At 40.0% G+C, this 27,404-nt stretch overlaps 1 protein-coding gene across 3 annotated transcripts in view; it reads right to left on the bottom strand.

Annotated features, from left to right (window-relative positions):
- Positions 1 to 21,972, bottom strand: part of TRABD (TraB domain containing) — a 29,193-nt gene extending 7,221 nt beyond the window's left edge. The window contains exons 1-9 of one of the 3 annotated variants that reach the window (XM_026841076.1): positions 20,638 to 21,972; positions 18,439 to 18,501; positions 16,152 to 16,230; positions 13,415 to 13,581; positions 11,442 to 11,582; positions 6,269 to 6,379; positions 4,554 to 4,693; positions 3,010 to 3,182; positions 287 to 398 (exon numbers count right to left, since the gene is read on the bottom strand). In XM_026841076.1, the coding sequence (XP_026696877.1) occupies positions 287 to 398; positions 3,010 to 3,182; positions 4,554 to 4,693; positions 6,269 to 6,379; positions 11,442 to 11,582; positions 13,415 to 13,581; positions 16,152 to 16,230; positions 18,439 to 18,462 (947 nt within the window). In that variant the 5' untranslated portion in view covers positions 18,463 to 18,501; positions 20,638 to 21,972. Of the gene's footprint in view, positions 1 to 286; positions 399 to 3,009; positions 3,183 to 4,553; positions 4,694 to 6,268; positions 6,380 to 11,441; positions 11,583 to 13,414; positions 13,582 to 13,719; positions 13,857 to 16,151; positions 16,231 to 18,438 lie in introns of all 3 variants that reach the window. The other 2 variants (XM_026841077.1, XR_003397637.1) reach the window with 2 other exon arrangements.
- Positions 21,973 to 27,404: the final 5,432 nt, after the last annotated feature.

Below are 27,404 nucleotides of genomic sequence, written 5' to 3' on the forward strand. Positions count from 1 at the left end.
CCCCCCCCCACCCCGCCCCCCTCCCCCAAGACAAGGGCACCTTTTCATCTCTACTTCCCTTGATATCCAACTTTTAACTTTTTTTCCTTTGATATTTTCTTTTCCTTTGCTGTAAGCACAATCTACAAGCACTGCACAGCAAGTCAGCGAACTGACAGGGCAGGAATGACAGTGATGCTTCTTCAAGCTGTGACAACCAACCAAAAAAACTCCAACCAAACCAATTACTGCTGTCTTTTAGCAAGAGAAGCTGTTATGTCAACACATGGGAAAGGATGACTGTTACCTCATTATTTCTTGGATGTTTAAATCAGAATTCCAGTTCTTTTCAATTCCAGGTACATGACCCATCCCAACAACACCAACTACAACAGCTGGGATATATTCTCTAGGTTCAGCTGAGAAAGAGATGGAGAGAAATGAACATATCAGTAAAAGAACTAATTTCAAGCTATAAATAAATAGGTGAAGTGCGAGATAACAAAACTGATCTTTCCAAGTAGTAGTAGGGACTCTTACTACTAGATATTAAAACTGTTACATACCAGAAGTTAACACTCATCTCACCTACTGCTTGTTATGTTGAAAGTCTGAAAAAAAAATAATCAGCATGTTGTCTGGATTTTCAGGAAGCATTTGTTCCAGTAGACAAACCTGGCCAGGGCTCATAGCGCAGCCTCAGGGTGAGAGGCTAAGCAGATGCAAGCTAAATTAATTTCTTTCCTTCCCAAGGTGGGTCATGTTTCTGTACTACTTATCAGGAACAGCCCTGGTCTTTGCTGTCTCCTGGATGGAGACCTTTCTCCACCACTTTGGACAGTGGCAGCTGGCACACATCCAAATTGTGACAAGACCTGGGCTAACAAGCAGAATGAACAATCAGAGAACACTGCTCAAAACCACACCTGCCTCTTTTATGTTTACTGTACAGACTGGGCCTCAGCGAGTATCAGCAAAATCTGAACCACTTGTGTCCAGCAGCTAGCCAGTCACCATTACAACACATGCCAGCTATCACCCTCCCATCTACCATCCAAACACCACAACACCCAGCAGAAGTTAAGATACTGTTCCTGAAACTTTTGGTATTACCCCTCCCCCCAGTTAAAAAGTGGGACCACAACACAAAAATAATTCACAGAAAACTTTCGAAGTAATAGTAATCAGTCTGCTTTCCTCTGGGGAAAGTTACACATATATACAAAATGTAAGTTCCACTGTCTTGCTTTAAATAGCCACCCTTGATTTTTACAGGAATAAGTAAAAAAAAAAAAATAATTGAAAAGCAGCCTCTTTGAAATGAAACAAAACTCTATTGAAAACACTAGAACTATTTTACTCATTTCTGAAATTGTTTCTTTGGACTTGCTTTTTCCCAGCCTATTCTATGGCTGCTGCAAATCAGAGCTGCAACTACAATAGAGAGAGAGCACAGCACCTCAGCAGAAAGGGCTGTCCACAGCACATCACATCCACTCTGACCTCGATCTGTACATGCCTTTCTGCTTTTGGGCAGGATTCAAAGATTATACCAGTTTAAAGCCCTGCCTGAAACTTAGTCCTGGAAGAAACTTCTATCCCCCAGAATATTTTGTGTGAAGTAAAGATAGAATAAAAACCTAAATGTTTAAGTTTCATTTTCAATCTTTTTGGAAGAGTTCACCCAGGCAAATAGTCAGACAAAGGCTAGGAGCAAATCAGACCTAGTTTAGGAATATATCAGACCAAAATTTGAGTCCTGCAAATAGCATCCAGGAATTTCCCTCTACTATGTCCCTACAACAGCAAATGATTTGGACAATGGTGATGATGTCTTATTTCCGCTCATTTGAATTGTGGGGTTTTGTATTTTATTATGAATCCTAAGCATATAATTTGCCCCTTTTTTTCCCCCCACTTCTTGTAAACATGAATGCATAGAACAGGTTATATGTATATAATATAAATGCACAGCTTCTAAACAAAATTAACAAGAGACAATGCCAGAGACAGTTAAGACAGATACACATGACTGTCAGTCAGGTAATTCCTCACATTCTTGTCTTTTATGGTCCCATCTTTTGTTTGAAGTCCTTCATAATGCATTTAAATCCCTTCTGGTTTCACAGGCATTTACTACACCAGTGTTCCTGACACAAAGCTTTTAAGAAGGTAGATTTAAAGGGAGGGGAAAAACAAACAAACAAAAAAAGAGCAGTGAAATTACTAAACAATTCCTCTGGTGGCTCATGACACAGACAGTACCAACAATAAAACTAAATTTCCAGCCTGCTCTTTGGACCAAGTAACTGAATCCATCTGTGCCTCTTTCAGCCATATCAACTGAGCTACCAGGAATACTGTGTGTTTAGACAAACAAAGGCATCATTGAGATAATATTAGGCAAGGGAGATACAAGAACATAAGTGCAATCCCCTTGCTATTTTTTAAATCTTAAGACAGTGACAGAGGTCTACACTGAAGTAATTACAAACAGTATATTAAGACAACAAGTAAGGAGGTAACCCATGGTTCAGTACACATATATAAGAAGAGCATGAAGATCATGTACAGCAACAAAATAGCAAAGGCTAGAGAAATGCCATTATTCTTGCCGAAACATGCACAGTCACACATGGTCAAGCAAAACATGTGTTCCTGAGCAGCTAGTGATGACAATGAATTTGGTGAGGTACTAAGATGAAAGTGAGATAGGTAAGGGCAGTCTAGGCTGTGATGTAATACCAGATACCTGCCTTTTGAGACAGTTGTCAGACTAATTAGTATTTTCCAGTTTGAACAGCAAATGAGAAAGGAATCATAATTTGGAATCTACTGCTCTATGAAATTTTTTTACTTCTATAGGTGGTTGCAATAGAAGAGTAATACCCCTTTTTAATTTTTACACACTGTAATCTTATGTGACATGTGACACATGAAGAGAATATCCCAGATTTCCTGAGAACTGAACTTCAGACTAGTACACAAAGAACAACTTGCTGGTTATGATATCTGCTTTAAAACAATTACTTTCTGAAGCTCGAGGTAGTTCTATCTGCTTTGCTGCTTGCTTCAGCATGTAGGTCAAGTAAATATCTCTCTCCGAGACAATCGTTCGATGAAGATCAGGAAATTCTCCAATCATTTCTGCCATCATCTGCTCCAGTAAATCCTTCTGTTTGCATTTCTCCACATCATCCTTACTGGAAGAAAGGTAAGTTTTCTCAGTATCTGTTACGCTTTTAAAGCCCAATACAGATAAATCAATTAATAAAAGCAATTGGATATTATACACATTATTCACATAAACCCACACTCTACAGTTGTTCTTCCCCAGTTCTTCTCTTCAAAACCAAAACAAATTCCCTAAACCTGTAAAACTGGATACCTAATAATGCCTCTACAGTGAGGGAAAAGGGAAGAAGAGAGGTCACTTGCCTTTAGGCAGCGCAACTGGATTTTCACCCTTCCCAATTTGAAAGCTGACAACTCAACTGAGCAAAAGCAGCAGGGCTTCAAAGGAAATAGGTGCCCCACTTTCTGTGTATGTTAATAAGCTTAGAAGAGGCAACACACAGGAAGCAGGTCTGATCACTAAATGCAGAGAGGCTCTATTTAAAGAACTAAAAAAGCACACCATAAGGCACAGAGAGGGGATGGAAAGAGTTTTCTGCAGGTTCCTAGCATCAATCACAAGTCTTCAGCAGGGAAGTCAAAGTTATAAATCAATTCCCTGAACAGAAGAATAGGAAATGGCAGGAAATAAACAAATAAAACCTGCAGGAGTGCCTGTAACAAGTAATAATGTAAAGTTGTAATATTTTTTATAGGTGCTTTTACCCTTCCGTTTGCACCCATGGCTGTGGTACAGCCATAGTTTGTGGCAAACAGAATCACCTGCTTTGGCATCACTGTCTACTGAAGAATGATGCCAAACATGCTTTCTTTAGTTTCCAAGATCAAAAAGACACTACAAACATCAACAGGGACAACCAGAAGGTGAAATGCATTGTTAGCTTTCAACAGGTCATAGAAAAGCTATCAAGACTGACACAAATTTGATGCTGAATTATTACTCCATTTTCTGTAAAATCTCATGTTGATGGCTGACTTTAAACACTTTCTCTTGTTCCAAAAATCTGCTCTGACAGAAGATTCAGTTCTCAAGCTGCCCTGATCCAGATGTGACAGCACAGCAGGCCTAAGTCCTTTGGAAATCTTGAGGTATATAGCACATTGAGGCCCTACTCATTTCTGTTTACAATACTCACACACAGTAGTGGAAAAAAAATTATTTTCAGCATAAAAATACAAACACAAATAAAAAGTTTTTTCTTAAGTACACTAGAAATTCTCCAGCACCAAATCTTTCACTTCACCTGGAAGTAATGTGTCAAAAGACAGAGCTGGAACATGATCTGAAAGCCAGCTTTCTTTTCAAAAATACAGATTATTTCAGAATACTTCAAGTTTCAGTGCATCAAGCTGGGTATGAGGACTTTCAGCTCGTACTAAAGTCAACCTGAAGAACTGAACAATTCACCCTGACAGCTGTATGAGATGCTTATTCATACCTGATTGGATCAGATAAGAAGCAAAGGCCCCAGGCAAGCTTGACTTTTTGCCAGAAAGAAAGTGCAGCAATTGCTCTCTTAAATGTAACAGGGATGGGTCGGTCTCCAAGATGGAATTTACAGAAAGGTACTTTACTGGCCTGAAAGAGAAGTACAAATGACTAATCAGCATTTCATACTGCAGCACAGTACATCTTTATTAAGTGAACATCTTATTGTTTCATACAAGGTATCTTTAAAAAGAGCAAGTAGTGTACTTCAACAACCAAAAATATCCTGGCTTTGCAGTAAATAATTTCAAAAATACTACTTCTTAAAAGGAAAACATCAACTATAAGATGCAGTATGTATTAAACATGAATTGCCACTTTCTTTATGTTACTTTTACATAAGCAGAAAGCTCCTACTTATGACTAAAGGTGAACAGATGGGACTCAGTATCTATCTGGGTCTGAATAAAGTCTAAGGTGAAACAACTTGTCATTTTGCTTTTACCTAGGATTTGTCAGGATCAGTAACTGTTGTCACAGTTCGTCATGGTAAAGTATATTCAAGAAGCAGCTTATGAAACAAGAACCGAAAGAGGGTAGATTTAGGTTAGGTATTAGGAGGAAATTCCTTACTGTGAGCGTGGTGAGAAGTTGTGGTTGCCCCCTCTGGGAAGTGTTCAAGGCCAGGCTGGATGGGGCTTTGAGCAACCTGATCTAGTGGAAGGTGTCCCTGCCCATGGCAGGGTGAGTTGCAACTGGGTGATCGTTAACGTCCCATCCTACCCAAACCATTCTGAGATTCTATTCTATGAACTGACGCCAGATACCATACAACAATGTGAGGTAAGACTTTGCTGCAGCTTAAACTGACAGATGTTAGCACAGCACAATTTCTAGAAAATTTTCTTACGCACATGTTTAGAACAGGACAGAGCTAATGTATTTTTTCTTTCCCAGTTAGAATGTGAAACTTTAAAATGTTTTACTCTGGTCCAGAACACTCAGGAAAATAAGCCTTGAAACAGTCTTCTTTTTATTAAGGATAAAAATACCAAATTATTCCAGATTTTTTATCAGCTATGTTAGCTCACATCTTACTAGTACCTAATTTACATAAAAATAACAAGATATATTCTGCAAGGTGGATACCTACAATGAAAATAGTGTCTCAGTATTCCCAGACAAAAAAGGAGTAGCTGTGATACACAGTAGAAGTCCAGTTACCATTTACTTCCTAGTATCACAGCTGGCAGTAGTACAAAAGGACTAATAGACCAGTCAGATATGTCACTTCCCCAAAGGATCTTCTAGATGAATGTGTTAGATATCATTAATGCTTTAGAGTTGGTTTTCACAGCCTGAAAACCTGACACCACCAACAGTGGAACCATGATCCATATCCAGAATTCGAAAATAATTCTTTAACAAGAACAAAATAAATACATTATTAACAAAATGAAAGCAAATTCCATCACAAATATAATCAGGAAAAACCCTTACCATCTGAAGCCTTTTTGGAGCTGCTTTCATGACACTTAGGGCTACAAACCTCTGTACTTTTGAGTACACTTTGAAGCCTAAGATAATTCTTACTACTTCATAGGCTTCAGCACAAGTATGGCCAGAGTGCTCTTTTCTATTCCCTAACAAATGGTTTTATTTAGTTTGACTCTGGGAGCAAAAGGCTAGTAATTTGACCTTAGAAAAACCATTTCAAGTTTGCACCTCTTTGAAAGCCTCCCTGAATTCTCCTCCTGGGGCCATTCCCAGCTGTTCTGTGATGTGAGCAGAAACCTTCAGAAGCAGCATTTGCATCAATCCAGACATGACTCCATTCTGGCAGAAGAGGGAGAAAAACATTTTAAAAAGAAAATCAACAAGCTGTGTGGATTTCTCAAAAGAATACACTGTTCTGACATGAAAAAACCATTCATTATCTTAGTGAAGAAATAGCACTGAAGCTACCTTTTGGAGCCAATTCATTGATCAATACAGCTCTTATTTCAGTTTACAAGTTGTGAAGTAGCTTTTCACTTCAGCGTGCAGCCAAAGCATTTTCCCTTTCAACAAAAATGTATGACAGAGTTAAGAAAAGAAAGGAGGGCAGCCAGAATTATTCAGTCTGTATTTACTCCATCTGCTTGAAAAAAGTGTCTGAATAACTGATTGGCAAAACAGCTCATACTGTGCATTTTTCTTAATCTATTTGGTTACAAAATAAAGGGACCACAAGAGCAAATTCTACTGAATGTGCAGTGAACACCACGTTATGGAGATACTGAAAGGGAAATAGCTAGTGGGCTAATCATAAACACTTACACAACCTGGGAAACACCAGGCTGGGGACTGGTTAGGTTAACAGATGCAGAAACACAGAATCTAGTGTTGTGCAAGAAATTGCTGTGCATGACTTCAGCACATAAGACCTTAGAAAAGACTTCACAGCCCTGAGTATGACTCACTCCCACAAGCAAACTGAAGGCCTCTCCTCGCTAGTACTTTCTGAACAGAGACCTAAAATCAAGACTTCTTTTTAAAAAGAAAAAAAAAAATCTCCCATCTACACTTAGGCAAAACTTCCCTTCCCTATCCTTTTAGAAAAAAGGAATGAAAAAACCCATCTCAAACAAATCCATCCAGAGCTCTTCCTTCTGTTCAAGTCTGTCTGTTCTCAAGCAGTTATTTTTACAACTGGAGACTCTGAGTGTCACCTGTCCCCACCTGTAACCCATACCTTGGTTATGCACCTCCTCCAATTTGGCATCAGTCCATAATGCTACCAAAAGGGACATTCCCCCTTCCCTCACTAAAGGCTAATTTCCTGCTATATCACCAGCTTCACACAACTGAAGATATAGTTACATGGGACAGCTTTTAATATAACTGCTTGAAGTTACCAGAGGAAGGTCCTGGTCTCCATTCCTTGCTCCCAAGGCCATGCTCAAATGACCCACCCTGTGCCAGATCTGATGCTCGTGTGACCTCTCCAAAGGCTGTAGGCAGTTTCTGCAGTTAAGACACTGAGGACCAGAACTGGCAAGAGGAAGGGGCTCTTTTCAAAGCCAATTGATTATCTGTATCATGGTACAAACTAGCAAGCATGGCAGAAAGACAGGGTGCTGGTCTCCTGGTGAGAGAGAAGGAAGAAAGAGCAGTGAGAAAAAGGGTTTTGAGCATCCTTGAGATCTAGTTCAAAAGCCTGGGGGACTTTTGAAGTTCAGAAGTTCAGAAAACATGCCCGCAAATAAAGAACACTAGGATAATCTCCCTTCAGGATTGAAGTTGCATTTTTACACTATGACAGAAAGATTCATTCTGCTGGCTAACAGAGGAATGCATCTTTGAAGTGTGTCCGAGTCATCTGTGCTCTTAACCTGCATGAAACTCAGTGCCTGCCATATTTACTCAGCATCAAAGAGATAAAAGGTGACAAGCAGCCGTATGTAGCAGCAACCAGCAACAACTGTCCAGCCAGATACTGTTAGGGATAAAGAGCAAAATGTAGGAAGAATGATGGGAGCAAAACAGTAAAAGAGGTTATTATCAATACCAGACAATTCAATGTCAGATAAAGGAAAGCTGACCACAAACATTAAATCCTGAGTGGCTGGCAATAATAATTTCACTGGTTAGATGCAACAGCCATGAACAAAGCAATGCACAAGTAGAAACTTAACTGCACAGGCAGAGGGATGCAGAGCTATTAACACACAGGAGAGAGAAAGCAAAATACCAATTTTATCAGCCCTATGTTCAATAGCAGTCAGAAAGCAAGAAGAATAAGAGGGATTACCAGGAAAGGAAGAAAACAAACATCAATGCACTGCTGTACAATCTTTAGCAGACTCCTGTCTTTAAAACAAGATACTTGAACTAGAAAATATGTAAAGAAATACCAAACATATGAGATTAAACATATTAAATACTCATGAGGCTTAGGAAAGGATGACTGAGGAAAATACACTCTATCAGACACCATGTCTAGCATGAAGACAGTGAAAAGGACAGTAAGAGAGAGGAATACCCAGGCTGCAGGTTCTAATGCCTTTCCCCAGGCATCTGTTATTGGTAGCTGCCAGAGGGCTTCCAAAGCAGCTAGATCTTCCACTAGATTCAGCACAGAAACGCTTATACTACATATGGATGGGAACACAACCTAAGGAGCGGGCCTTGAGGCTAGTCTTTAACTGTAATAACAAGTCACAGATCCAGCACTAACTAGCAGGACTGCGGGCAGAAACAAACTGTATTTCAGTTCTCTGGATTTCTTTTAAAAACCCTAATTCCCATGGATGCAGCTCTGTGCAAACACAGTCTTGCCACCTGGCTGTGGTGCTACTGCAGCAAGCACACTGAGGTTAGACTTTAAAGCACGAGTGAAGGCAGCAATTGACAGTAGCCTGCTCCTGTCCATATGGATGCACCTGTCACCTACCAATTCACATTACATCCATTTTATTTAACAGGACATTTCTGTAGGTTACCTAAACATGGAGGGCTGTATTACATAGCGCAAAACCAGAGTTTTTTCACTGGTCAGAAACATTAAAAAACCCCAGCATTACAATACTCCTGCACAGGTAACTTCAGCCTAAAGGAGTAGGTTAAAAAAAGTGAGGTTGAGCTAAGATTTTTCTGCCACCAGCCCACTTTCTCTTCTGCCCCAGAACAAGGTTTCTCAGCTCCTCCTCTGTGTCAGCACCAGCAATCATACAGTCACATAGGGACATGACGCAGGTAAAAAGCAGGCCCTGTTCAAACTAACATGGGGCCATAGCATGGACACAGAAGGGACAGCAGAAACAGGAAGCCAAGGGAAAAGGTAAGACAAAACCTGTTTTACCAGTTTGGTTTAAACCAACTGTTACTGTACATCTTCAGGTATTCCACACTAGGGCCACATACCAGTCTGCACTGTGTTGCTTTACTTAATGGAAACCAAACAGGTAGTTCTCTGCAATCAACTGTAAGAGTTTTGAAATTCAAGGAGGGGCTGGAGAAAGCCTGTTTTTAACCTGCAACAGTTGCTTGATAAACTGTGAATACTGGTGACCCACTGCAAGAGTGTAATAGTTTCATATTAACACTGCTCAGTTTCCAACTTCAGTTACAAGCAATGAAATGTAATTTTTTTACTGCTTAATATTTATACAGGCGATTATAAAAGGACACAGTTTTCATTTCCTAATTTGATATCCAATGATGAAAGCTACAAGCAGTTTTGACTTTTGGTATAATTTTTGGGCCTGAATGCATATTCAGTGAGAGAGGACAACTGAAGTATGACAGAGCAACTTACCATCAGGTTTGATTTTTATGAGAGAAAAAAAAACAAAGACACTAATTTAGCATGAGATAGCTGGACTGCTTTTCCCTATATAACTCTCGGTGCTACAGAATCAGCGGAAAGGTTGGTTGTTTTTTTTTTTGGTTGAGACTATAGACAAATATATTATTTAAAAAGGCACAGCGTCCAAATTTTAGTATTTGCATTATCCCTGGTGACAAAGGAGACTAAGATTGAGCTGTAACAATAGGAAGAATCTTTGTATTATTCTCTGGCTTTGGAGGCAAGTCTGTTTCCTACTGTCTGCATACATGATCACTTCAAGCCCTGGTAAGAAGTGCTAATTATGAGGCTGCCAACACAAATTTACATCACAGAGAAAAAAAACCAAAAAGTCCTTTTCATTGTCCTTTTCCTCTTAACAGAGAAGGACAGCAAAACCTGTTGCATTTAGATTTGATATTAAAAAAAAGGCATCTGTGCCTGTTGATGAAGTCAAAAGACTCCCAGCTTTGCTGCTCTGGTTGTTGTTAACATGCATTCTTTTAACTATATGCATCAGAACAATCCACCTTACCTAAAATAAACAGATGGATGTAGTAATTCATGCAATATGCAAGCGTGTTGCAATGTTGCTTCCTTTGATAGGACATAAATAAAGAAAACAGGAAAGACACATTATTGCCTAACTCAGTGTCTTACTGCCCACTTTCTGACTGAATATGCATGCACATACACACACAAGTAGACGAGCCCCTAGCCACTGCAAATGCTTCTGCATGAATGCAGATTATATTCTTGAGGGGTGCAATCCTTGAAATTCCCCAGTTATATCAATAAAACATTTCCAATATATAATCACCACACAACTAAAATAACAATCTATGAATTTGTTCATTCAACTGGACACTGGAAGCTCTTTTTCTTACTGACCTCATACTGCCATTCTAATCAAATAACCTATCATTTTTAAGTCAGCTTTGTGCTATTTCACTGTGCCTAGATAAAAACTTACTTAAATACAAGCTAACTGACTGAAACTGAAAAAATACAGGACAACACTTGTTTTTTGCACACATCCCACACAGTGTCAAATTGCTGGAGTAGTTATAATTTGAACAGAATCCTACACTTTTCAGCCCAAATTTTTCAAAAACCTCCCTCAAGGACTACTGCCAATTAGAAACTACTCAAAAGACAAGTGGATGAGAATTAAAAAGAGCAACACAGTAGCATGAAGAAGGAATGCGACTAAACAGACAGACAACACCAAAATTAAGTGCTCCCTAAATAACTGTGATAGAGATGCAGATTGCAGGAATAAAAATAATTTTAAAATATACTACAAAGTTAGACTTCTGTCCTGCAAATGGGGGAACTGTTAAACCCAGGAGAATTTCTGCTGAGGTCAACAACTACCCAAACAATCCTGCTGTGGAACAGAAACCCTCAGTACTCCAGCTGAAAAAAGTAAAACCAAACCTAACTTTGCCAGTGTAATGGCACTCGCACCTAGTATTAGGTTACCAGCTGGTGGGAACACTGATTTTGGTTGCAACTTGACAAATTGCTCTTAACACAAACCTTTCATTCTCACTGTGGGAATCATACCTGCTTTATAGCTTGTTGAAGTTTTTCCAGATTTATTTCTTTGGCTTCTTTAAGTAATGTCTTTTCATCCATCTTTAACATAGAAACTCTGTACTGACATAGTTCCACCACAACTACATCAGGCTGCACTTCTTGTATTGTCTGAAAAAGATAAAGTTATTTGCAGCAGTTTAGGAAGGATTAAACAGAAACGCAGCCAATATCTATACTTTCATAAGAAAAGGGACTTAATAAAAGCACATTGCAGCAATCATTTTCAATTAAAAGAACAGTGAAAGGGTAAATAAGACTTCTCCAAATAGCTATGTATTGAGAAAAACATTAAGGAAGATGACAGCGAAATGCTTTAGTTACAGGATGCTTTGGGACAGGAAGATGAAGAATACATTGTGCTGGGGAGGGGGAGAAGAAAAAAAACGTTAAACTTTCCACATTCACAAAGTTCCTTTAACCATGCTCTGTGATCATTTGCAATCTGAGTCAGAATAAGCTTTTTAAGAACCAGAGTTGATGATTCTGGCACAAGATTTCCACCTGCTACGTCCTGGAAAATAAAGCCACTTGGAACTTCACGAGGTACAGTATGAAATAGTTCCTACTTTCACTAAAGCTTTGGATCTATTTGCATCTGGAGAATAGAATACAAGTTTGGGCTGGCATGGTTTTACAGCTCAGTATTATACATCCCAGGCACAGAGAAGCTGTAAACTGTAGTTTCTGTTCTAGGCTTTGCATATTCTCAGCATCATACTCATATCACTGTGAGTATGCAACCACAGCATGCATTGTTGATGCGATGCTGTATCATGACAGGCAACGTAAGCTTCACTAGTGAGACTTCTACTTTTAACACTGACACCACTGTATCTGCATTTGTTGTTTAAGGACAAGTAAAAATATTTGAGGTGGGACAGCAATGTATTGCATCAAAAAAACTATTAAGATAAGATGTGTGCCTCTTGGTTCAACCCACAGCACTCTTAGCCCTCCAACAGCTAACAAGAAAAAACAAGTGTCTGAAGATTACAGCACAGAATCATGTAAGAGAGCTGAACTTCACTGTACCTAACGCTAAGCTGACAACATTATAAACATGCTGCTGAAGGGCTCTGAAGTGCTAAGGCTTGGACAACCAGCCCAAGCCAGAGTTGACCTACAGATGAATCCTGTATATTTTATAGCTGAAAAACATTGTGCTAGTAGGTATTGTACTAAGTTATAACAACCCACTTATGCTGATGTAAAAAGTGTTGAAAATACTGAAGCCTGAACAACAGGCCCCAAGCTGAAGCTGCTAACTTAGTCTGTAATCATTAACAAATAATGTAAGCTCACTAGTGAAAGATGCAGCTTAGGCAGAATATAATCAGTAGTGAGGAGAGAATGTATCCAACTTCCCTGGTTTAGCCTTCTTCAAGGCTGAGAACCCAAGTATTTGGCCTTGTTAGAAACTCCCTTGGTTCTCCCCCTCAAGCCCTGGCCAGGCTTTGGGTGGGATCCGACAGGAGAATGAAACCAGAAATTCTCCACTCAAAACAAAGGTGCCAGCTATTCTGGCCTGTCGATCTCTGGTATATAAGGCTGGACCCGCTCACAGCGACTTTGGCAGCCTCACCTATGGGGGACGCACCGTGTAGGATTTCCCCCTTGCCGGGACAGGCTCTCCAAACCCTTGCTGTAACCGGGGCTGTCCAGCCACTGCGGGGCTGGATGATGGCTGGGAATGTGTACAAGTGGTGATGTATGTTTCTTAATCACTATTCTCTCTCTTGTGTAGTAATGATTTGATGCATTACCCTGTATTTCCCTGTTTGTTGCTTTAAGTGCACTATTTTGCTTTTTCTTACTGCATGTTTCTGTATTACGCTGTTACATTGGTTATCCCCAGTAAAATACACCTCCTCTTTTCACTCTGGTGTCCGAGTTTAATTGGCATCCTTAATCAGCAAAACAGGCTCCCACTCAGTATTTACCTTCACTACATCCTTTTTACTGCTGTCACTGAAGTGGGCTGTTCCAACCACATATACTTTAGAACCATCCTCAGTGTCAAGTTCAGTCACAGTGCTTGGTAAGGTAGGCTTTTTCTGCCTCTTCTTCATCTTCATCTCCAGAAGAATTTTAAATGCATCTGCATCAGCTATAAATGTAAATAAAAACAGAAAAAAAGCGCACACATGACTATAAAGTGCAGGTAAATAAAATAGAAAATAAAAATGTTCACCACTAAACAGCAGAGCAGAGCTAAAAGGCCATTGATTTACCACTGTAATCTTACATTCAATTCTGAGGCTACATCATTGAGAGTGCCACCAGTGGAGAGGATGCCTCCAAGCATGAGTCTCAGTCCAGGTTTCCTACCCTGTGGACACTGGGACAGGTTGTCCACGCAGTTCAGTAAGGGAAAGAGAGAAGCTGTGTGGCAGGTGAGGTGGATAGAGAAGCAAAGAATACTTAGAAAAGGTATACACTAAATTGGAAAAAAAAAAAAAAAGCATTTTTAAAAATTCTAGAACAAAGGTGTTCCCTTTTGAGATTTTATCTGTATAAATGATAGCAACACATGTATGCTGGTGTGATGTGCTGGTAAAGTCACCTGCACATACTGGCACATATAGGATATCTACAGTACCAATTTTAGCCTTTTCTGAGATTAACACACCAGGGATCAGTATACAACTGAAAATTAAACCTTAAGGTCAGGACACCCATCATTCTTCCCTAATTTCAACAACAAACTATCTAAGATCAAAATGGTACAATGTGAGTTTAGTTCATCTATGTCAAGTTTGACATGGAAAATAGTAAGATCAGTTCCATCACAGTTGCTTGTTAAATGCCAGAAAGCCTCATTAACTGAGATAGAGAAGCTTCAGTTTTACATCAATGGGAAATATAGTAACTTTGAATGAGTCATCTTTAAGCTGTAATGCATCTTAGGGAAAAATAAAAAAAGCATCAAGTAAGAAAGTAGAGTTTTGTTTCCAACCAACTCTCTTTCTCTGGCAAGCTGCTGCACAAGTTAGCAGAGGTCTCAAGTGGTCCAGAAGCCTGGAACAGGATCATAATCCCAGGAAAAAAAAAAAGTTAGTGAACAGTTTGTAGGCAGGATGTCAAAGGTGCAGATAAATTACAGCCTCCTAACATACATTAATTTGTTTCATGAATCTGGTTTTACTGTGTAGCTATAGCCCCAGATCTGTCCCAAAAATACTTATCTCACAAGATTGTATGACAAAAAACCCAAATCAAAAGCCACCCTCCAACATCCTCCTTCACATTTTAGCAGCCTACTACAGTCAATATCCAAGAATGTGGTGTGTTGCAATCAGTATGGTCTGATCTAAGACCTTGTTGCTGCCAAAACAGACAGTGATGCTAGGGAGGGAGTGGGGAAAACATTGATGTAAAAGGAAGGAGAGGCAGTGCTGTTGCATTTGTAGCACTCCCAGTCACAGTCATAAAAGCAGCCATGGCAGACCAACCAAAATCTACCTAAGCAAACATCCTGCCTCCCATAACGGCCAAAAGTGGTATCTAAGGAAGAATATAAGAAATGAGGAAGCGTGCATCCCCAAATACTATCCTAGCCTAAAGCCATCTATAGCTCAGATTCCACCAGTTAAAAGTGATTTCTACATATTCAGTAACCCTTACAAGATTTAATTTATATTAATTTTTTCAAGCCTTCATCTCATACATATATTCAGAACTGGACTGAATAATGTTTCATGTGAACAAAAACTGCTAGAATAGTGCAGTACCAGATGTTATCATTTAAGGACATAATCAAGGAAAATATTCTCAGGAGCAGATATCGTTTTTATTAAATCAACTACTGTATCTAGAGAAAAAAGCACCATAAAAAATTAATCTGCTTCTTTAGGCCTGAATGCTTTTCCCATAGCTTTAGTCAAGGCTTTGTGTGCTCTCATGATTGTTATTTCTGAAAGCTTCGATCCCTAGGGATTATTCAGCAACTTCAGCATTATAATAATGTTGCTGTTACCCACTAATTTGCCCTAAGGTGGTTCAGAGCCTATTATTTGCCAGAAATCACAATCTGAATGTTCCTATTGTTCAAAATGAGCATCATATACATTAGGGTCACAATGTTATATCAATAAACACAAAGCAAATACTAAGAAGCCTTTGTTTTCTCCTCCTGAGAAAGAAATGTCTGTCATTATCTGATTCTTACCACTAAAAGGTAAGGACTGACACTCTTCCCAGGCTTCACAAGAGAGTGTTGGCTGGAACACTTCTATTCCCACACCCTGCACACTTGGCCTTCATATCAAAACATTATCATGCTAGCATGGACAAAGTATTCCACTTGAGACAGCTGATTCAACATTATAACACTAGATTGCAGAACACTGAAGCAAACACGTACTTACGCATCTCTGGCTTAGAGAGCCACAACCAAGCTTAAAACAATAGCTGAGTGTATCAAATCAAAAACCATTTATTTTCTCTTGAAAGCATGGGAGCTTCAAATTGACAATTGATGTCACTGCTCTTTACAAAGTTGGTTTATGCAACTGGGCCTTTCTACAAATCATGCATGGATTAAGTCAGATAGGACCTCATTCACATCTCCCTTTTGTGCCAAGAACCACATCCTTATTACGTAAGGAAAAGGCATGGATGTTTAGCTTAGTATACTTCCAACATGATACACCCTCCCCAGTCAAACCAGAAACATACAGATATTCTGCGATACACTTGACGTTTCCTTTGGGCCATCTTCTGGTGCATCAGAGGAGGACATTGGATCTGCAGCAGCCTGTATAAAACAAATTCAAAAGGAGGCTGGGAATTATAATGAAGTGTTTTACTACATCTTTCCCCTTGTGAGTTTGCTCAATTTGAACCTACATACAATATTCAAGCAAGTAAATAATTTAAGCAGTGTCAACAGTTCAAAATGTCTGTGGTTTTACAAGTTTTTCTCCTAGCTATATGAGAAAGAACATATTAAAAACTATTTCATGCCTATTTTAAAAGGTAGAATTTATACCTGATATGGCGTTATATATATATAACAAAATATCTGATTCTAGAATGAAAAAAACAAATGTATCTCTAACATCACAGCATTTTCTGTGTTGGAAGCTAAAATGTGCATTTATTATTATAATACCACTGCCATTTTTAAGATGGCATATTTGACTCAACTACCAGTCACCATTAGTCTGTCAGGAGTCTGACAAAGTTAATCAGCACTCACAGGAATACACACATCCATTTTAGAATAGTCTGCTCAAATATTTTGTTCTGTTGGAATAAGTGTAAGGTAATTACACAACATGCACACCCAGTCTTATAAAGTTTATGTTTACGTTGACTTCATATACATCAGAAATCAAAGTGAAAAGGATGCAACGCATCTGCATGGTTTTGTTCTCTAAAGGATCAGAAGGTAATTGAAAAGATTCCCAAAGACTGACTTTTAAATATTATCACGAGAATTACATGAGGCAGGTCTTTGGCTAACAAAACCTTTCTTATTTTTAACTAACAGGCAAGTTTTAAAACCCGTGCATAAAATTCAAACAATCCCAGTCATGCAATCTATGTCATCCAAGCTGGAGAAGCCAAGTTAGTGCAGAAAAGAGACTTAAGAATCAGGAAAAGATCAACTGTAAACTATCTTTAGGCATCTACATTAAATTGCAAAGTTGAATCAGGATGATTATTGGTAGAAAGTAGAATTCTTGAAAAACATTAAGTCAAAAAGTTAGAGATAGGATGTGAATCCATCATCATTCAAGTACCTCGCAAGCAGGCAGCCAAGCTCTCCTAATGGATGTCAGCTTTTTAGTTAAAATGATTTATTTACTTTATACTGAAACAGATTTAAAACAGGGCTGTACAAAGCACATCCAAATGTTAAGAGCTTTCAACAAAAGTAATTAATTTCTTCTTGCATTCCATTATGCCAAACAGTAATTTTCAGATAATAAATCCTGGGTGTCTTACCTTGGCCCCACTAAAGGCAAAGCAAAATTTATCATACTTTTCATGGAGTAAGACCAAAAAAGTACCACTGCTTTACAGTGCAAAGTTTACCACATTCACAGCAACGTATCATCCTTTCCCTACAAAGCAAAAGTCTGCTCATTGACAACTGCAAACTGCAATTACACCGCAAATTGCAATTACATTCACAAATCTAATTTAACACCAGCTCAGTTGCTGATCACAACATATGGCTTAACTCTACTGCTTGCATGCGTAACTCTAGTTACAAAAATATTTTGGAAAAATGTATCCACCTAACATATGGAATTAATCCTGTCACTTATGCTGGCTTTGTCATCATAACAACATTACAACATTGCAGTGAGAAAAGCACTGAGCACCACATCAAGAGTCAGTCTTTTTTGTTTTGTTTTTAATTAACTTACAGGGCACAGGAACCAACATTCTTATATCTCCTAAGAGGAAAAAGTTTCCTGAGCTTCACAGGAAACCTTATTACACTTATTACACAGGAAAACCTATTACACCAGAAAGATTTTTGAGATACATGGATATGAAAGGAGAAGAAAATGAACAGAAAGGGTAGGAAAAAAACCACTTCCATTTAACCTGGAAAGGCAGTTAACCTATGTACAGTGAGATTGTTTGTATACAATCAATTTGTGTGATTTACTCACAAAACGTTTTTTTCTTTCTAAAGGTTCAAACTCATTGGTTAGGCTATTTTTCGCAATTCCTCACTTGCAAGTAAATTAACAACAAAGACCCTTTTTAAGCTTTTGCAATTGGAGGAAAAAGGACCCTGAAAAGAACAACCTAAATGTGGCCAAAAAATAGCACTCAGCCCTCACCTCCCTGTTTTAAAAGGGGTCTCACACTGTTAGTCTCAACCCTCTGACTTTGAAGACCTTCCCTGAGGATGAGTGGAAGAACCTGACTGATTCAGAGTCTTGACCTTCCCTCCAGTTCTACCAAGACAAAAAAAAAAATCTTCAGCTCCAAGCCCTACCTCAGGCTGTTGCTCCTCTTGCATCCCTGCAGCGTAGGTTTATTTTCACCAACCACACAAGAACTGAAAGAAGTAAAAGGAATAGAAGAGCATTAAAAATGAATGGCATAGCCCAGAATATTTATGAACTGTACAGGGGCAGGGGAGCTGGGGGGAAGCAGAGGTGCTTCTACAATCTCTAATAATAGTTGAAGTAATAAAAGTGGCAAACCGAAGATGCACAAACGCCACCTTCTCAACTCTGCTGCTGTTAAGAGAAACCCCAACAAACCACAAACACAGAAAAACACAACGACCCCCCCATCAAAAGGGTAAAACTAGCCTGTTTCAATCTGGTTCTTAAGTTGCCTCTAAGTTCAAAGCATAGTTGTGTTCTCACAAACATTGAGAATATTTTGATAAACAAGGGTGGATTTGACAGGAACTCAGAACTGTTTGGCTTTTTTTTACTGTATTAGATTGTGTGAAAGTGCCTTTTTCCTTCAGATCACACATAAGTAATTGAAGACACAGGATGGCTGTCAAAAAGGTTTCAGCAATAGCAAAAATCCTGCTCAACTAGATCAGTAGTTCTGTCTTGTCCAAACTAACTACAGCAAGACAGTTCTTCGGCAAATCTTAGGAATCACCTACATTTCTAGGAATTCACTGCTACAAGGAATATGAAAGCAGTCATTGTCTTAATATTCAGCTAGAGAGGCATACACATTCTTATATGTCAGGCTTAGAACATTAGTAAGATCATGTCTGTGTGAAAAAAAAAAACCTGTAAATTGGGTTTTAAAACCCTCTGTGAATGGTTTCCATGTCTTAGTTTTAAGATTCCTTCTTTCATCCACACTGGTCAAGTTCAAAAGTTCTCCCTGAAGCTGGCACAGTATTATGATTTGACTAATGGTACTCTGAGGGAATTGCACAAGACACTGAGCATGTGACTAGTGCTTATTCTGCTTATTCCTACTGCTATCCTACTAAAACTGAAGCACTTGAACAGTGCTGCTGCTTCACTACAATATTTTAGGTTACCTCCCTTTGACCTCTTTCACAGTACACATGAACAGTGTTTTATTTTATTCGGCTGGAGAGCATTCCTGACCAAGTTATTCACACGTTTGCAGCCCCACTTTGAGGAGTAAGGGACAAGTTAGGCTCCTGCCCTACATCCAGGCGAGCCTTAAGGAAAGCTGGCTGGTGCCTGCATGATAGCATATTCCAGCACACACAGAATGTGATGGCAAAAGCCTCCCCTCTTCCCCAAATGCAAGTCTCCTTGAGTCTGATTAGCGCTCTGCATCCCGGTTTCTCGCCTGTATTCTCAAGTAAGTTGTTTTGCTTTCTAGCTTTGCTTATAATTCGTTTCTACAAGGTGACCATTCGCGTGGGCAGCATGAAGCATACAAGTGCAATTCAGACAGCTGGCACACCTCTCTCCACACGCATATAGGAGGACTTCAGCAATTCACACCATTGCATTGCCCACTGGTAGTTGTCCGACAGCAAACTGCAGATCACAGCTTCAGGCTGGACAAGAAAAATGCGGAGTGGCCAAGAGCCTGGCTTCTGCATGCTCCCTGGAGCAAAATCCCCATGAAACCCAGTAGAGCCCCATGCCCTGAGCAGGTAACAGCTACAGACACAGCTCCTGAGCTGCAAGGCAAATACCTTTTAAAACAAAAACTACACATTGCAAATGGTCTGAAGAGGCTCAGTAGCAGACCATTTATTCAAAAACGTGAGAAGTCTGCACAGGCACAGTTGCCCAAGTACTCTACTGGTTTTGCTACAATATGTAACAAATTTAAAACCATGACCATGCCTTCCCCCTTTCCAAGGAATCAAGTGGAGGAAACTCAGATGTCAGTGTAAGCCGAAATGGCAGGTGAAGCTGAACTGCTCTTTTCTGCTTCAATGTTTCCACAATTTACACATGTTCCGGACTGCTCTAAATAAGCACATCCAAAGGAAACCCCTGCCTCAAGAGCTACAACCTTAACAGGGACTGGCCAGCCCACTGACACCCCATGCCAGACTGCCTGGCCAGAGTTGCCTGGTGGTGTTGCAGGCTGAAGTGAATCAGGTGCCTGGTTTTATTCGGTCCTGCCTCTGTTAGACTAGTTGAACTACTGGTAGATTTATGCAGTAAACCATACTGAAGAGCAAATTCAAGCTAAAAAACCACCTCTTTTTCCCCCATCTTACCAAGGCATTTTAAGTTCAGATATCCATACACGTGCAGGAACAACTGTGTCAACAAAACTGAAAAGACAATATGGAATGGAGATGCTGAAACCAGCACTGTCCTCTGAGAAAATGTTTGTCCAGCCACAACATCAGTTAGTGTACTAATACACTGACACTCAGCTGTGGGCTTGGTTCTCAATTGGTTTATGTGCAAAATTCCAGTGTTTTTCTACCAGTGAATCAGCTGGTCCTAAATACAATCTGAAGTTCTAAGCTTGGTTGAAGGCCTTGCCAAGGTTTGAAGAAGTGTTCCTTATGTACTAGAGGGCTCTTAAAAAGATAGTAAACTACAAATTTCAGTTAAAGAATAGACTTCTATACAGAAGCACCTAGGGATTTTTTTTTTCCCCTACCAAATGACATTTTAGAAAACCTCATCCCGTTCCCACCACTGCGTAAATGACATGTCTGATATCGGAAAGAGAGATATTTCTGAAGTCCACTCACGCTAGCTAGCACTGCTTTTTCTGACCTGACAACCTTTGGAGAAAGCAAAGTTGTTTGTTCAATGTGCTTCCCAACTCCACTATAGCAGGGTTCCAGTCTCTGCAGGGAACTCACGGCACAATACCACAACAGTCAGATGAGAGACTGGGCAGCCACATTGACAAGCAACTCTGCCATTGCTTTCTTCTAACTAGATCTTGTTCTCAAGTGCTTAGATCTGCTCAAGATCTACCGGAGGTGGTATTTTCTACGCAGAAGACCTGTTTCTGGATTAAAAAAAAAATTCTTTCCCTTAGAACACGCCCAGGAATTCAGGTTATTCAGTCAACATTAAGAAAATTCTTACAACTTGCTGACAACAGAAAAAGAGCAAGCTCAACTGAACAACTGCTGTGAAAATCTGTGTTCTTGCTTACTGTGAGTGAAAATAGGCACAAAACATGTCAACAACAGAGTACAGACAAGGCTGGGTACTCAGCTAGCCATCCTCATAAACGACATAGGATCAAGTACATATATTCTGGGAACTAGACAAATACCTTGGGCTCCATGCTGACCTAGCTCATCCACACGGAAAAGCCACTATCCCTGCACATCTGTGTATTCACAGAAGATATCCACATCCCACAATACTTGAAACACTAATCCCGAAACCTCTGAGAGAGGACTGAATGTAGCTTGCTGTCACACAGACAAGGAACTGAAGCATATCAAGCTGCATGCACTTCCTCCCACTGTGTCCAACAGCAAAAAAGGGTCCTGAATTGGATACAAATCCTGGCAAACATCTGGGCAACTTAAATCCAAGCATTTCCAAATTTCTTAGAGCTTGATTTTTCAACCTTCTCTTTTTTTTTGGGGGGGGTGGTTTGTTTTTTTTTTTGTTTGTTTGTTTGTTTATTAAAGAAAAACAAGAAAGTTCAACTTCCTAAAGAAGTAAGACTAGGTAACGAGGCAGAGTTTATTTGTCTGTGCTTGCTAACCCATAGATGAATTTTAAACAAACTTGGCAAGGAGGTAAAAGTCTCACAGTCATTCAGAGGTGCAACACAGCACTGCTCCTCCAGGAAAAAAGATTACTGAAGATTACAGGGGGTGGTGCATGTGCCTGTGAAAAAGAGAAGGTCAGCAGAACCTGCCAGGTAACAGAGAGAAATTCAACCCCAAGTTGTAAAGCCACAGGCAAAAGAAGCTGTTCAGACAATTATGTCTTGTGTTCCACAATACGTATACCGCAACATCTCATAACCTCAACTTCTTCTACTCACCATGGGATTTGGCACAAACATGTGAAACCAATCAAATCCCTCTCCTGCAGCTACTTCAAAGGCCTGTAAGAGGCCCTCATGAAATAAATCACATACTGAAAACCTCAGATATGACGGTGCACTTCTTTCAAACAAACTGGGAGATGCAGCTTCTAGGCACTAATAAAGATCAGAGATTAGAAAGTATTTCTGTTCACTTAACTTCCAGGAGACTGTCTTAATCTGGGATTCATTCTGCCTCCTGGGAGTGCCACCAAGAGAATTCCTGGGGTCAGAAGAAACAAGGAGTCGTCTGATCTGGCTCCTTACGATGCAGCAAGACTGAGGTTTACCTCTGGAATATTCTTGAAAGGACTCCTTGATGACTGAATCCCTCATTCAATCCTCAATTCAATCACCTTTTCTCCCCAGCAAGTGGAATTCTTGTGCTTGTTTTATCTTTGCTAGTCCTAGGGGACCTGACATTCACTGGGTGATTAAAAATTGTCCTTTATGTATACACACATGAACAAATGATGCCCTTTTCCCAACTCTTAAGATATCTAGGCAACCAAACAGGAATTTGAGACCACAAAATGCATCGCAAGCCTAAAATTTAGTCTTTAGTCATAGGCACCTATTTTCTTTCAAGGTCATCTTGTCCTGACAGCACTTGCAGGACAACCATTCACACTGACAACAGCACTGTGGAAAAAAGGCTTTATTTTTGCCCTGCACTTTGTGGATTATTCTCTTCCCCTCAACAGAACAAATTCAGAAAGCAACATGCAAGTAAGTGTAACATCTTCTACCAATGCTTATCCTGCATAGTGGCTGATAAAAGCAGAATAAGACAGACCCCCCTGTCATGCTATTTCACATCAGTCCTCCAGCTTTCCTAATGTAAACCAGCTCCAGTAGAGCTTCCTCTTTGCATGAAGTCTGCTCATGAACCACTGGCTTATTTTTCTTACTGGGTAGTCTTAGCAGACCAAAGGGTTTCAGTTCTAGCTGCATATTTATTTAGGCATCTGAAACTCTTAGCTCGCAGCCTGGAGGAGATAAGAGGTACACTCAAGACCAGGGGTTCCAACAAGGCAAGTTACAGGCACTAAAACATGAGATACCGTTAAAGAACCAATGCCCTTCCTTGGTTTATTTCAACTAGGTGGTTCAGAGAGAAAATTCAAGTGCAACACAGAGTATGGACAGGTAAGGTATCTGGTAAGGGCACTAAAGTATCTACTACAGTAGGGCTGAGTTTCTTCCTTTACTCTCTTGTCTAAATTTACTTCCTTTAGTGATTTAACTGAATAAATAAAAGATTTTTAAAACCTCTCATGTTCCTACCTATAAATCCACCTAGTTTAAAAAGATTTTTATGGAATGTTTTCTTCCTTCTGAGCTATACAGCTATACAGAAATTCAGAAGCAGCATTTGCTTTCCTCAACATCTTGACATTGCAAGAGGGGAAAAAAAGTTCTCTGTAGTCTTATTATTACTCTATATTTTCTATGCACTGCACACACATCAAAATAACTAGTAAGAAACTAGGAGCCACAGAACTACCATAACTTGCTTCACCTTTTATTAAAATGGAAAGTAATCAATTTTAATGTTTGATTCCCCCCTTCCCCCTGTAATCTAAATGTATATATTACTGTTTTAGATAGTTCTAGTATTCAATAGCATTGAAGAAGGTATCCACACCTCTCAGCACTCAAACGTATGTATTAATCCTGCAGCCTCTGACATAGGATTACACATACTTCCCTGTTTCACAAACAAGGAATTAAGGCATAGGAATACTTAAATACATCTACAAGTCTGATATCTGGTATCTAAACAAGTAGCTTGGAGAAGGCTGCTGAAGCTTTCAAAGCATTTAAATTTTGCAATGTGAGTTTTCCTCTGTTTTTAATCACTGGCCCTTCAAAAGAAGATGCCCCCACATCCCCCCTGGGACAGCACTTTCTCACAGTAACATGCCAACACCCTTCATCCTTGTTCCTCTAGAGTCACTGCAGGAAAGACAAGAACTAGGATAAGGACTGAATTTGATTCAAAAGCAAGCTGTCAAACAATAAAGTGGGGGTTCTCCAGTGAGAACATAGCACACCTCACACAGGTCATGCTGTAACGGAGCCAGAACTGACCTGCACTGGATGCAAGCCACAGGTACACACAACTGTATCATGAACAGCCTCCTGACCCAGCCCACTAACATCAGTATCCCAGGCCAGAATACAGCCTTCATCTGCTCAGCAGGAGACAACAATAAAAATTTACTTGCATCTACATGCACTAAGTGTGCAGTGTTCCTTTTATCCTCTAAACCTGCAGTTTCACTAACAGATATTCAGTTTAGCCAGTACAGCCCATGTGCTTCACATTCAAACTATGCTCTGCATAAGCACATCTCATTTCAATGCTGCCACCGATTCAACAAGACAACTTATTTCATGTAAACAGGTGTATCAATACTTCAGAAGACACAGACACAACTTTTCTTCCACTGACAAACCACTGCACTCATTACTTGCTGTCTGGAATACCTAACAGAGTACCTTCAATACCTAACATTTAACATACTGAGGCAGTGAAACCAAATCAACAGATACCTGCTTATGTCTCAGCACCGTCCTCTGCAATGGAAGCAAAACTATTTAAGATTGATGAGGCTTTTACCATGCTTATGAACAGAAATCTTACAAATGTTTACAAACAAATTATCATCAACATCCAAATGGTGTCTCTTCTCAGTCGATAGACTGCTCATACTCAGAAGGATGTATCAGCTGAAACCTGACTGCCAATTAATGCAACAGCCACAAATTCAGAAATTGGAATGTATTTCAAAACCATCACCAAGGTGAACTACTCTACATACTGCACGTATCTCTTTGACACAACCCACGCCTTTGAAACTTAACTAAGCAACTGGTTCTGTGATCACAGATGGTTGTAGATTGTGGCTCTGGTTTCTCATGACTCAGAAGTTCATAAATTTCAAAACACAGACTTTTACCCTCTGAGCATCAATGAGATGTTCCTGCAACTGTGCTGCTGTATTCAGCCTAAACTTATGTACCTGTACACTGGAGTCAACATCCATTTGCATACTTTGGAAGATAAAGGATAAAAATCACAGAAAATTAAACTCATTTTGTTTGAAAGGAGGTGTTGGAACATGAGAGTATCTGGACTGGGACGATGATGTACTGAAAACAGGTTTATCAGTGAAAGACAAGAAGAAATTATTGCTATTATATTGACTAGGGCTACTAGACAAAAGGAGTAAGTACGAGGTGAACTGGGATAGTAATGCAGACAGAATTGAGAACAAACAACAGGCCAAACCCTTATTGTATTAGGAGGCTGTGAAGAGAATGCAAAATTTAGAAACATGGGACAGGAAGACTAAAGCAACATGGCCTAAGTCTGTCCAGCCACTCAGAAACTCACACTGTCTTAGAACCTACACACCTACCCAAGTCACCTCCCTGCTTTATTCCAATGTGTCATGTGAATTCAGGGAAGATTTGGAACCAGAATAATTTTATTAGACTCACCTATGAACAGCAGATTGGGGTAACATACCCACTCAGCACAACTCCTCCCTCCAGGACATTCAAAACTATGAACATCAAGTGATATTTCTGAATCTGGGGAACCCTCTGCAAAACACTCCCAAGCAGAACAAAATAAAAAGAGCACATCTGCTGCATGCACAGTTTCTCCAGAGTTCTACAAGAAGCAAGTTTTACAATCTCTGTTCATTACCTAGAAGCAACCATCAAAGGAGATGGGTAGAAGAGTTCTGCCATGGAAGACTAACTAGTGGCTTGGAAGATATTTGACTGTGGCCCACAAAACTGTTGCAGAAGTTGTCTTAAACTTCACATACGCATTTATTTCACATGTCAATGGCTGTCTGCTGAGATGCAGAAGCTGGGTCTCAAGAGTACTGGCAGACACGTTCATTCATTTTCTTACTAACAGTTTTAAGTGCAAGCCTTATGATGGTAAAACTGGGATTTTGTAGGACAAAATAATTTTGCCCAGATACCAAACATTATTTATCAGTGCTCTTCTGCCTGCTCCTTCCATCCTAGCCTCCAAACAGTAGCCAGGAACAAGCAGATCCACTCTTTTTCAAAACTACTAGGTGATCAGAAAAGCTGAAAGCATTGTTACATGACACAGGCCCACGTGCTGGCAACAAGCAAAGACACACAGCTCTCATGTGGCAAGGGACTGAAGAGAGTCAGGTTTCAAGACAGACCTGAGAGACAAAGCCCGATGAAAGCAAGCTAATTCACTGGAGCCTCACGTTAGCGCTAACCATACAGCACTAGAGACACACTCACACTAATCAGGAAGGCTGTCTTGCTTGCAACTCCATCCAGCTGCTCATTTAATGTGTAAAGCACCCTGCGCCTGACAAGCTCAGCAGTTAAAAAAAGATCTTCCCTCAAGATATGATCTCTATTTCCATTTCCATCTGCTGCCCTCCAAAGAAATAAGAAAACCCCACCGCAATTCCTGATCCTGGTTCCTCACATACAGGCCCTATCGGTTACCCTGTAGCTACCTGTCTCACTGTCTGCAGGACAGCTCACAGTTGTGAAACATGTGAGATATGTGTCCTACCAAGGTAAGATGAGGATCTCCAGGTGTCCTGCACAGGTCACCGGAGACCTTTTTTCAAATTCATCAGCGTTGGTGTTGCTGCTCAGCTGGGGTGCAGGCTCCTGCCCCCTCTCACAAGTGTGCACACCCTTCCTGCACAGAGACACAAACCTCTCAAAACACGTGTGACACACACACTGTCCATACAAGCAGGGTTATTTTGCAGACAGCCTGCAGGGCTCAACCACTGGAAAACATGAACTTTTGGAGCTCCAGTGTAGCTTCTCCTGCAGCTCGGTATGTGGTGTCATCAGGCCACTTAAATTCTTGTATGTGGACATGCCAAATCCCTGCCTCCCTCAGTGATTTCAACCAAACTGCATGGCATGTCAACTAAA

The sequence above is a fragment of the Athene cunicularia genome (assembly GCF_003259725.1).
Source record: "Athene cunicularia isolate RWA chromosome 1 unlocalized genomic scaffold, athCun1 chr1_part2, whole genome shotgun sequence".
Classification (NCBI taxonomy): domain Eukaryota; kingdom Metazoa; phylum Chordata; class Aves; order Strigiformes; family Strigidae; genus Athene; species Athene cunicularia.